Source organism: Marmota marmota, unplaced genomic scaffold (assembly GCF_001458135.2).
Source record: "Marmota marmota marmota unplaced genomic scaffold, marMar, whole genome shotgun sequence".
Taxonomy (NCBI): domain Eukaryota; kingdom Metazoa; phylum Chordata; class Mammalia; order Rodentia; family Sciuridae; genus Marmota; species Marmota marmota.
This window is the reverse complement of record NW_025999863.1, coordinates 6,736,187-6,749,145: the sequence shown is the minus strand read 5'-3', so window position 1 is coordinate 6,749,145 and position 12,959 is coordinate 6,736,187. Positions and strand designations below refer to the sequence as shown.

At 42.3% G+C, this 12,959-nt stretch overlaps 2 protein-coding genes across 2 annotated transcripts; both read right to left on the bottom strand.

Annotated features, from left to right (window-relative positions):
- Positions 1-6,060: 6,060 nt before the first annotated feature.
- LOC107157541 (putative gustatory receptor clone PTE01) lies at positions 6,061-9,201 on the bottom strand. The gene is given in 3 exon segments (XM_048811357.1): positions 6,061-6,566; positions 6,569-6,982; positions 9,054-9,201. Coding segments are annotated over 3 exon segments (1,068 nt in total).
- A 2,825-nt stretch (positions 9,202-12,026) lies between these two features.
- LOC107157597 (olfactory receptor 7E24-like) lies at positions 12,027-12,959 on the bottom strand. The gene has a single exon (XM_015503942.1). It carries the CDS (start codon positions 12,855-12,857, stop codon positions 12,027-12,029), a length of 831 nt encoding a protein of 276 aa, XP_015359428.1. The 5' UTR covers positions 12,858-12,959.

Sequence of the window (12,959 nt, the reverse complement as noted above, 5' to 3'; positions counted from 1 at the left end):
TTTTTTTTTTACTTTCCCACTTAACAGTTTTCAGCCTAAGTCCACAGATCTTAACCACTGGTAAATCTCAGGTACATTTTATAACTCCTTCCAGTTTTTTGAGTGGGAATGAAATCAAGACCTAATATTAGGTTTCCTCTGAGATTGAGAGGGCTGTTTTCATGCGTGGAAGAGCATGTGGTGAGCTCAAGAAGGCTATGGAGGGAGGCCAGGAGCATGATCTATGCTGAATGACCATGAGCCTCTCTTACTGATCTCTCCTGTGACCTGTGGCTGTTCTTCCATAGTGCATGCAGCAGACACACACACACACACACACACACACACACACACACACACACTGCTCTGCCCTGTGATCCCCAGGAATCCCACAGGAAAAGCACCATGAGCAAGGCTCTCTTTCTGCACTGACAGGGAAGAGAAATGGCTGGTGGGCTTGCTGATGGGACAGCCTGCCAGGGTTCTCCTGTGATGGCCTGTGTCCATGGCCAGACAGCCCAGTGCAAATAGGGCTGCATCTTTTCCTATCTAGCAAACGAGTAAAATTTACATACGTAAAACACAATTCTTCCTTTTCTATGTAATAATAATGAAGTGTGTATGTATATATATATATATATATATATATATATATATGTATATATATATATATATATATATATATAACTAAAGTGAGATGGTGCACATGAAATGATATAGAAAAAGTTCCTCAGCACCTGAGCCTGGGAAGCCCTGCACCTCAGTTCATGGTGCTCTGGCTTCTGTCACCCTCCTCATCATCCTTATCACCTCCCTAGTCCTTTTTCAGAGTTTAGGAAACACTTCTGAAGAACTCATTTTGTGCTGTTGTGGGTGAGATTTCTGCATGCATTAGAACCAGTGTGGGTGGAGAGCACAGTTTGAATTTCTGATCTCCCCACCTGAGACAAAAGCTTGAACCCCACAACCCCAAGTTTGAAGCTGCACGCTGGTGTCCTCCCATGTGGCTACTCTGAGGTGAGTGTACCATGCTGAGGTAACACTACCCCAACAGTCCTTCCCACTTCCAAGGCCCACTCTGTACTTACTGGGTTATGCTGCTTCCCTGCAGGGTCATGACCAAAAAGTGCTGACCCTGAGACCCTACCAAGTGTGGAGCCCAGGGAAGGAGCAACTGTGTCCACAGGAACAGATCATGTGCTCAGGAGCTTCCTGATGCAGACACCTCAGGAGGAGGCACAGCCATGCAGCTCACTGGACAAGAACCATCAACTGAAGGACTACAAGCACCTTCTGAGTGAGGACTATATATGACCTTGGAAGATCAATACACAGAGCTCATAATTAGATTAGACTAATTGGTCCATGAAATGCCCATCTCCAAGGACTTTCCATTATCATCAATGGGTAAGGCAAAGAAAATAGTTTTGGTCCCCTACACTAATGAGGAGTTCACCTGTGTATTTATTCAATGTACTTCTTTCCCTTCTCAGACTTAAAAATATATCTGCTTGTAAGATGTATTATTATAAGGATCAAAAATTTGCTGTGGGAACTTTAATAAGTATATACTTCTGTGACATTAACTTAATCACTTTTTAAAATTAAGCATTTAGTCATCAAGATAATAGTGGGCCTACTGATCAATACGATTTTCAAAGGACTACTTTGCAATATTGGAATGATGTGAAACTCTAAAACGCTCTGAGTGTCTCCTGTCACTTCCCTTCACTCCAACTTTGCTTTTCCTAGGCTCACGGACATCTCTGCCATTGTTCTTGAGTAATTGAAGGTTGTAGATGCTGTTAAGGGAAAGTATGGGGCTCCTGTGTCCATGACATAGACACAAACCAGAGCTGCTCCATCTTGTCTCTGGCTCTGTGGGACGTACCTGAGTAGGAGGAAATAGGGCTCCTGACAGGAGAGCACCAGTGAAACCCTGCTGAGCAAGGCCAGGACCTGTGCACAGAGCAAGGGTCTACTCAGTGTTTAACACATTGTTTTCATCTCCTGTGTCAAAGATGGTATAGGTTCTATGGAATCAAAAATGAAAGGGGGATGGTTATTCCACCCAAATATACAGCATATACTTACATCGGGGGAGTATGGAAAGGTAACGTTACAGAAATATGAACACAGTAAGGTCATTCACAAGATATTTCAGTTGAAGAGTATGAAGATGAGCCTTTCCATAGTAATAATAACTCTCTACCATTTGTGCCTGTATTTTACACCTTTATCACATCTCAGTCACATTGGGAGCACAGGTTTTCTGTTTAATCTGTATTCAATGTCATTATATCAACTGGAAATCATCTTGGTTGACATTACTGAAAACCAGAGAAGCTAACTAACTGCCTTTCTCTAACTGCCCTTTGTTCAATAAGGAATGAGTCCAGCTAACAGCAGCAAAAATTTAATTGTGAATCTCTGAGTCTGATGCACTGGTCTTTTTCACTGTTTCCCATCCATCAGAACATTTTTAAACTGAAGCAGATTATAGCCATTTATAAACTATTTCCAAGGCCCTGAGTAGTAATGAAACCCAGGCCTGCTTTGCTCCTCATCAGATGGAGAGGGCTGGTTACCAGAATGCAGGAAGACACGGCAGCTGCAAGGGTGTCCTGAGTAGAAAAACACGGATGTCTCTGCTGGAAGGTTTGAGCCCACTTGACCCAAGATCTTTGTCTCATCTCAGATATTCTTCCTGAATTGGTGCACCTGATGCCACTGACTTCTCTGTCCTGGAATCTACCAGAAATCCCAAGGGAAGTGCACAGGAAAAGTGTCCCATCTTGGCATGACAGGAAAGTGCAACACAGGAGTGCTTGTGGAAGGGACAACCTGCCAGCACTGGCCTGCCCAGGTGCCACGTACCTCAAATCCACAGTGCATTTCAAATGTGTTTTCAGTTAGTCAACATTAAAAGTTACATAAACACCTGTGGTCCATTATATTCTCTATAATGAAATAACTGGCACTTTTACCTGGGGAATATTTTGCACAGGAATTCAAACTATCTACAAATAAGGCAGAACTCATAATGTGGCACTCAGGGATCTCTCAAAAAACGATCATAATGTTCAGATGCTAATCTTATCCTGATCCTCATCTTCATCACTTTCATACGTGTTTTTGGAATGCTGAAGACATAGTTTTAAGCACACATTTTATTCCCTTGTGGATGACAGTGTACAGCTAGAAGAGTCAGTGTGGAAGTAAGACAGGACTTTCCATGAGCCTTCTGTTGGGCTCACCACAACCAGGCATATGAATTCACAGTACCATCACTGACAATCTGCACCTTGTTCCTCCATGTGGGTAGACAAAGTGCATGCTCCTTCTGATGGTGAAGAAATAATGCTATGCAATGTCCTTCCTCCATCCTTCTCCTCCCACAGCAGCTACTGATTCACACTGGGGCTCTGCTGATTTAGGACTAAGGAGGGCACTTCCAAAGCCCGCAAATCCCTGAGGCCCAGTGGCCCCCACATGAACCTCAGGATATCCACTCAGACTCAGCTAGGAGCTTCCTGATACAGACATCCACAGCAGGGAGATGCGCTGGAATGGAGCTCACTGGCTGGGGTCCTCAAGCTGAAGGGCTGGAAGCACAGGCTTGTTTCTTACTATTGTACAACCTTAGCAGCTCAGTGCATATGGCTCCTATTTACCAAGTAGTTGAACATGTCAGCAACTCTAAGAGCTTCCTATACTAAGGATGAAGAACAAGAGTAGAAAATGAACATCACCAAGTGTTTAATCAGTTCATCTCTACTAATGAAGGGACTCTTCTCTACTATAAATTTTTAATTTATTTTTTTAAAAAACTTTTAGCTTTATATTACTATTATTGTAGTAAATTTAACTTACAAAATGTATCATTTTTCCATTCCCAAATATATTGATCAGCAGCATGTATCACATAAATGTTTTTATGAAATCTACCTCATCTTTATCTCTGAAATCTTTCATTATTTTAAAGTGACAGTTTATTAACAATATAAAGATTGCAAACATTCCTGCCCAACACTGGCTATAGGTATTGCACTAAAAACATGTGAGTTATTAAATAGATCATTAATACTAAAAGTCATATTAACAGAACTGGATGTTTAGCTTTGCTGCATTTTGAATCATACATTGAAACTGGACTCTGAAGGTGCTGAGATTATATGGTCCTGCTGTGTAGCCTTCTCAGAGCACCTTTAATGTCCCTGTTCCTCAGGTTGTAGATGATGGGATTCAGCAGGGGGTGACCACAGTGTACATCACTGCGGCCACTACACTCTTCATGGGAGAATGTGAGACAGCTGATCCAAGGTACACTCCACTGCCTCTTCCTAAATGTAAGCAAACAATTGCCCAGTGAGACCCATAAATGGAGAATCCTTTGTGCTTCTCACCTGATTATGAGCTCCTCAGAATAGAGGAGCTCATCTTATTTTATAGTAGGAGCAAAGGATGTCTGTGGTGGGGAAAAGGCCTTATATAGCAGCAAGAAAATACTTGGCAATATTATTAGATAAGATGTAAGAACAGGCAAGAATAAAAAGCTGAGAGGGTCATAGAAGAAATTAGCAATTTCTACACTCTTGGACTAGGCAAAGTGCAATAAAGCCATATTGTGCCACTGGGATTCCAAAGAGCCAAATAAAATGATACCAAAACTAACAGGCCACAGAGATGAGGGTTCAGGGGTGACAGATGGCCACAAACAGAACATAAACCATCAGATTTAGAAGCACATAATCCATATACCCAAAATGGTAAAAAGAGACATCTGTGTCAAGCAGCCCACATAGGGGGTGGCTCTCTTATGAGCTAGGATGTCCACAACCATCTTGGGACCATGGTTAGATGAGACAGGTGTCAGCCAAGGAAAGGTTTGAGAGGAAGAAGTACATGGGGTGTGGAGGTGGGGGTCAGAGCTGACAGCCAGGATGATGAGCAGGTTCTCAAGCACCGTGACCAGGTACATGGACAGGAACAGTCCAAAGAGGAGGGGCTGCAGGTCTGGGTCATCTGAGGGTCCCATGAGATGGAATTCTGAGACACATGTTAAAATTTGTACTTCTATATTGCTTGGACATCTTTGAAATAAAAAAAGAAGATGGATGAAATGAAACAAATAAGCAGGCATAATTCTTTTTATGTTGTTAATTCTAATATTCAAGGTAATTTATTCACACCTCTGTTCCATATACCTTCATTAATATTTCACAGTTGTGACAATCTGTATCTTCTTAGTACTCTTTAATTATTTTTTCTGTATTATCTCCACCTATACACTCCTAGTTTAGAGACATTCTACTGAATATTGGAAGTACAAGGAAATTAGAGAAAACTAATCCATCATCACAGTAAAATAAAGCTTGTTCTTTTCAGGAAAAAAAAACAGGAGAAGAAATATCTTTCATTCCTTAAAAAAATCCATTGATTCTGGTAAAAAGAAATTAGGAAGGTTTTTAATATGCCTTATTACATTCTAGGATAACGATACAAACTCCTTTGTTGTAGAATAGTGTTTTTCAGTGTATCTGTGAAAGACAAATAACTGTTTTTAATGCTTTAACAGATACAGAGAGAGACGTCATCAAACTGGTAAGTTTATTTTTGTGACAATCCATTCAAAATTCTTATGTCTCCCTATTTTGCACAAGTGAGAATTACTTTGTAATATATGGGTGTAGGTTTGTTGATTGACTTCCAAAATTTAAGAATGTTCACTATTGCTATTACACTCATATACTTATTGTTACAAAAAAATAAATGGAAGTTTTAAAAAGTCATATTTTCACCATTCTCAATTATGTAGAACAGCAGCCTTAATCACATTGATGTGCCTATGACACAATCAACTTCAACCAACTCTAAAACTTTTCATTATTTCAAGGTGATACTTTGTTCCAATGTAAAAAATTCCCAAACATACCTTCCCAAACTAGCTAGAGTCACTGCACTAAAAATGTGAGAAATAAAGCCATTAGTATTACTGAAAGGGCAGATTGACAGGTCTGGACATTTAGCTTTAATGCATTTTTGAGCACACATTGCAAGTGACTGCTACATGTGATAACATTAAACATTTCTGCTGTGCAGCTTCTTCAGAGCAACTTTAATGTCCCTGTTCCTCAGGCTGTAGATGAAGAGGTTCAGCATGGGGGTGACCACAGTGTACATCACTGAGGCCACTGAACCCTTCCTGGGAGAAGGTGATGAAGGTGACCCAAGGTACACTCCAAATGCTGTCCCATAAAACAAGCCAACAACTGCCAGGTGAGAGCCACAGGTGGAGAAGGCTTTGTACCTCCCCCCTGAGGATGGGATCCTCAGAATGGAGGAAACAATCTTATAATAAGAGAAAAGGATCCCTGAGATGGGGAAAAGGCCATATATGACTCCAAGAAAATACTTGGCAATGTTATTAGAGAAGGTATCAGAACAGGAGAGATTCAGGAGTTTAGAAGGGTCACAGAGGAAACTAGAAATTTCCACATCCTTGAAGCTGGTAATTTTTAAGGTCATAAAACTATGCAGCTGGGAGTCCAAAAGACTCAGCAAAAATGACACCAAAGTTAAGAAGCCACATGGCAAGAGCTCATAATGACCATATAATGCAAGGGAAGACAGATGTCCACATACCTGTCACAGGCCATCACAGTCGGAAGCAGATCATCCATACATCCAAAAATGATAACAAAGGACATCCGTGTGAGGCAGCCCACATAGGAGATGGCTCTTCTGTGAATTTGGATGTTCACAATCATCTTTGGGACCGTGGTGGAGATGAAACCGATGTCAGCGAAGGACAGGTTGGAGAGGAAGAAGTACATGGGGGTGTGGAGGTGGGAATCAGAGCTGACACCCACGATGATGAGCAGGTTCCCAAGCACTGTGACTAGGTACATGGACAGGAACAGTCCAAAGAGGAGGGGCTGCAGGTCTGGGTCATCTGAGAGGCCCATGAGATGGAATTCTGATATGTGAGTTAAATTTTGTGCTGTTAAATTGCTTGGACATGTTTTGAGAAAGCAAGCAGAGCAAGAAAAAAAAAAGAAAGACATCATCAGACATCCCTAACTCTGTATTCATTTGAATTCAGGTATTCACTAGGAAGCTGCTCATGCTGGAGATTCACAGGCACTCAATTGTTCTCAGTAGTGCAACACCCAGTCCTGCTCAATCTTTCACGGTTGCTCTCTCCATCATTCAGCCCTCTCTGTACAACCTGTTTGGAGACATTGAACTGAGCAAAGTTAGAATTCCAGGAGCAAAAGAGAGAAGTTCATGATCACAGTAAAATATAGCCTACTGATGAGGGGGAAATTGGGGGAAAAGTAATGACTTTCAAATTAAGAAAAAATAATCTTCATAAAAGTTTATAAGAGCCAGTTCAATTTACCTTGCTTCTTTCTAAGAAGTTGAGACAAATTTCTTTGGCTTATTCCATCTAAGATCTTAACTGCAAGTAAATACCAGGTATACATTTCAAATCTTTCCAGTTTTGGGAGAAAGAATAATATCAAGACCCAATATTAGGTTTGCTTTGAGATTGACAGGGCTGTTTTCAAGCATGGAGGAGCATGTGGTGAGCTCAAGGAGATTCTGGAGGGGGCCCAAGAGCATGATCTGTGCTAAATGATCATCAGCCTTTCCTACTGTGACCTCTCCTGTGACCATGGCTGTTCCTCTATAGTGCATGAAGCAGGACCCCCACTGCTCTCCCTGTGGTCTCCAGGAATCCCACAGGAAGAGCACAGAGGACAAGGCTCTCTTTCTGCAGTGACAGGGAAGAGCAATGGTTGATTGGCTTGCTGATGGGACAGCCTGCCTGGGTTCTCCTGTGATGCCCCATGTCCATGGTCAGACAGCCCAGTGCAAACAAGGCTACAGTCTTTCCCACCTAACAAAGGAGAATAAATTACATAGCATAATATTCTTCTTTGTTTACATTAAAGTAAAAAAAATAGGGCATGCATAACTAAAGCAGGATGAGGGGCATGTGAAGGGCCTAGACCACATGGCTCAGCACCTGCACCTCGAAAGCCCTGAACCCCTGTTCATGATGCTCTGGATTGTGTCATCCTCATCATCATCCTTATCGCCACCACAATAGTCCTTTCATAGATATCAGGAAACACTTTGAAGACCCATTTTGCCATTGTAGGTGAGATTTCTACGGGAAATAGAACCAGTGTGGGTGGGGAGCACATTTTAAAAAGATATATGTTAGCCCAGCAAAAATAAAAACAAAAATCCACAAACGCCACACATGAAACTTGTCATCCTGAGATCTTCCCATCCAGATACTCAAACTGTGATGTTTGTCCTTGTGATACAGAAACATTGCTTTCAATCTTCTTTTCCTGTATCCCAAGGCTCCCTCCTCACTTACTGGGTTACGCTGCTTCTCTGCTGGCTCATGACAAAGAAGAGCACATGCCAAGACCCACCCATACCTGGTGCCCAAAAAAGGCTCAGACTCTGTGCCCAGCATTCCCAGGAATATGCTGTCAGCTGGGAGCTTCCTGATGTAGAACCACAGCAGGAGACTCAACAATGCAGCTCACTGGACAGGAACCATCCAATGAATGGCTGCAGGCACAGGCTGACTGTGGACTAATATAGGACCTTGGAAGCTCAATGCACAGAGCTCACAATTAGACTAATTGGTCCATGCAATGCCCATCTCTAAGGACTTCCCAATGTTAATGCAGGAAGATAAAGTAAAGAAAATGAAGGTGCACCTAAGATTTGGACATTAGCTTAATTACCAGGAAATTTATGGACTCCATTTGCTTCTTTCACTTCTGTTTTTTAATGATGCATCAGTTTTTAAGATCCATTCTTATTAGGTTAAAATATAAATAACAAAAATTGCTCTTTGAACCACAATATGTAGTGATATTTATTTGGTCATTAAGTGTTTTTCACATTAAGCATTCAGTAATTAAAGAAATAGTGGGTCTCCTGCTCTAAATGATTGTCCACAGCATTGGAATGACATGGAACAATAAGATGTGCCTCAGACCAGGATCTAAGAGCCTCCTGTCTGTTGCCTTGGTTCCTACTTTTTTCCTTAGGTTCATAGGTATTCCTGCCATTGTTCTTGAGTAAATGAAGGCTGTAGAAGCTGCGAAGAGAAATATGGGCCTCATGTTTCCTTGATCCAGACACAGACAAGAGCTGCTCCATCTCCTCTCTGGCTCTGTAGGGCATTCCTGAGTAGGAGGGAGGTACAGACAGAAGAGCACTAGCGTGTTGGAACCCCACTGAGCAAGGCCAGGACCTGTGCACACAGCAGGGGTCTATTCAATGTTAAATAACAACATTTTAAATTTCATCTCTCTGTGGCTCACATGGTACAAGCTCTGGGGAATCAGAAATGCAAGGGAGGTGATCATTCTACCCAAAGATATAGCACATGTCTACATAAGGGGAATATGGAAATGTAACATTACAGAAATATGATGACAGTAGCTTCAGGTCACAGGATATTCCAGTCAAATACTATGACCTGAAGTTAGCCTTTCCATATTAATAATAACTATCTACCATTTCCCCATATTTTATGTCTTCATCGCATATCCCTCACAAAGGGAGCAAACACTTTATGTTTAATCTAGATTCAGTGGCATTGTATCACCTAGAAATCACCTTGAGTGACATTTACTAATTATCTGAGACACTGATGATGGAGAGGCTGATTACCATAATATAGGAGGATGTGGCAGCTGCTAGGATATCCTGGAGAGGGAGGTCTGTTGTCATCCTTGTGTCCTGCACAAGGAGGGATCAGATAACCACAGGGAGGTGTGAGCCCACCGGAAATGAAAAGTCTGAAATATATTTATAAATAAAGAAAAAAGACACAGAAAATAGGTTCACAGCTGAGGCCTGGTGGGTGGATGGGATCTGATGGGTCTGATCTCTATCAAAGAGAAAGCTCACCAAACTTTATTTTTTTTATTTATTTTTTTTTTAAAGAGAGAGTGAGAGAGTGAAAGAGAGAGAGAGAATTTTTCAACGTTTATTTTTCAGTTCTCGGCGGACACAACATCTTTGTTGGTATGTGGTGCTGAGGATCGAACCCGGGCCGCACGCATGCCAGGCGAGCGCGCTACCGCCTGAGCCACATCCCCAGCCCCAAACTTTATTTTATAGGGGAACACATTGAGGGACTTCATTGTTAGGAAGCCTTCATCAAGATAAGCCAGAGCCCAGAGGGGGTGGGAAATTGGTCTGCTCAAGGCCTTATCACTTGTACAGTAATTCTTCCTTCTGCAGGCAGCTGGGCCTCAAGGCTGTTTAGGTTCACTGGAATCTCTTCTACCCAAGGCTAGTGGGCATCTAAGTTCAAAGCTATGGAACTCATAAATTCCATGCCAGGCATGGAATTGGCCCCATTAACAGTGAGCACCTACAAATGGGCTTGTTCTTCTACACCTTCCCATGGAAAGATGCCCAGATGCAGAAGTCAAGCTTTCCAAGGACATGGAGTTCAAAGCAATTATTTATTTGCTGCTCCCAACAGTCCGTGCTGGATTATTTGTGCCCACTTGACCTGAGACCTTTGGCTCATCACAGATATTCTTCCTAAATTGCTGTACCTGATGCCACTGACTGCTCTGCCCTGGGACCTGGTAGGTAAGAAATTCCAAACAGAAGTGCACAGGAAAAGGGTCCCATCCTGGAGCGACAGGGTCACCTATGAAGTGGACAACCTGCCAGTACTGGCCTAACAAGACTCCATGTGACTAAAATCTATAGTGAATTCAAACATAACCTCAATTATTCAACCTAAAACCCTAGCACAATTACATAAACACCTGTGCTGCTTTCAGTTCTCTAAAATGAAATAACCTATACCTGGGGAAGACCCTGCACAGGAATTTAAACCATCTACAAATAAGGCAGAACTCACAATCTGGCATACAAAATTGTTTCAGTAAAGCCTCGTAATGTTTGGATGCACTCCTCATCCTCATCCTCATCTTCATCCTCATCCTCACCTTTAGACCTTCTGGAGTATTGAGGACAGTTTAAAAGGACACACATTCTCCTCTTGTGGGTGACAGTGTATGGAAAGAAGAGTCAGTGTGGCAGTAAGGCAGGACTTTCCATGAGCTTCCTGTAGAGCTCACCACAACCAGGCATATGAACTCACAATATCATAACTGCACCTTGTTCTCCCATCTGGGTACACAAACTGCATGCTCCTCCTGATGGTGAAGAAATAATGCTGTGGAATGTCCTTCCTCCATCCTTCCCCTCCAACAGCAGTTACAGATTCACCCTGGGCTTTCCTGACTTAGGACTAAAAAGGGCAGCTCCAAATCTCCAAATACCTGGTGCCCAGTGGCCCCACTTCAGCCTCGAGGTGTCAACTCAGGCTCAGCTAGGAGCTCCATTAACAGATACCCACAAGAGGAGGAGAGGCAGGAATGGAGCCCACTGGACTGGGGTCCTCACACTGAAGGCCAGGAGGCACAGGCTGATGGTTAACTATTATGGGACCTTGGAGAAGCAGTGCATAGTTCTCTTAAATTACCAAGTATTTGAAGCACATCAACAACTCTAAGAGCTTCCTAATATTAATGATGAAGAAGAGGAGGAGAAAATGAACATGAATGAGCATTTATCATTCATATCTACTAATGAAGAGGCTGTTCTATAATATTAACTTAAATTTTAAAACATTTTAGCTTTTTAATTACTATTGTTCCAGGAAAATTAAGTTACAAAAATGATAATTTCCATCATTCCCAAGTACATTGATCAACAGCAGCACTAATCACATCAGTATTTCTATGAAATATTCATCATCATTTCCAAAATCTTTCATTTTTCCAAAGTGATACTTTATTCCCACATAAAGAACTCCCAAACATTTCTTCCCAACACTGGCTACACCCATTGCACTAAAACCCCATTATTATTAAAAATCCTTATAATTACTGAATACGCAGATTAATAGAACTGGAGGTTTAGCTTTGCAGAAATTTTGCAATTTATATTGCAACTGGACTCTAAAGTTGCTGAGATCAGAGTGACCTGCTGTACAGCCTCCACAGGGCACTTTTAATGTCCCTGTTCCTCAGACTGTAGATGAAGGGGTTCAGCATGGGGGTGACCACAGTGTACATCAGAGAAGCCACCACATCATTTCTGGGAGAATGTGATGCAACTGATCCAAGGTACACTGTGGAGGCTGTCACTAAAAATAAGCAAACAACTGCCAGGTGAGACCCACAGGTGGAGAAGGCTTTGTACTTCCCACCTAAGGAGGGGATCCTCAGAATGGAGGAAATAATTTTGTAGTAAGAGAAAAGGATCCCTGAGATGGGAAAAAGGCCATAGAAGGCTCCCAGAAAATACTTGACAATGTTATCAGAGAAGGTGTTGGAACAGGAGAGATTCAGCAGTTGAGAAGGGTCACAGAAGAAATTAGAAATTTCCACATCCTTGAAGCTGGTAATATTTAAGGTCATGAAACTGTGCAGCTGGGAGTCCAAAAGACTCAGCAAAAATGACACCAAAGTTAAGAAGCCACAATGGCGAGGGCTCATAATGACCAGATAATGCAGAGGATGACAGATGGCCACAAACCTGTCATAAGCCATCACAGTCAGAAGCAGATCATCCATGCATCCAAAAAAGATAAAAGAGGACATCTGTGTCAGGCAGCCCACATAGGAGATGGCTCTGTGGTGAGTTTGGATGTTCATGATCATCTTTGGGACTGTGGTGGAGGAGAAACCGATGTCAGCCAAGGACAGGTTGGAGAGGAAGAAGTACATGGGGGTGTGGAGGTGGGATTCAGAGCTGACAGCCAGGATGATGAGTAGGTTCCCAAGCACTGTGACCAGGTACATGCACAGGAACAGTCCAAAGAGGAGGGGCTGCAGGTCTGGGTCCTCTGAGAGGCTCAGGAGATGGAATTCTGATATGCCCGTTACATTTTGTGTTTCTGGACA

Bases quoted from the DNA above. Each gene is read 5' to 3' on its own strand.
- LOC107157597 (XM_015503942.1), bottom strand. From the start codon at position 12,857: ATGTACCTGGTCACAGTGCTTGGGAACCTACTCATCATCCTGGCTGTC.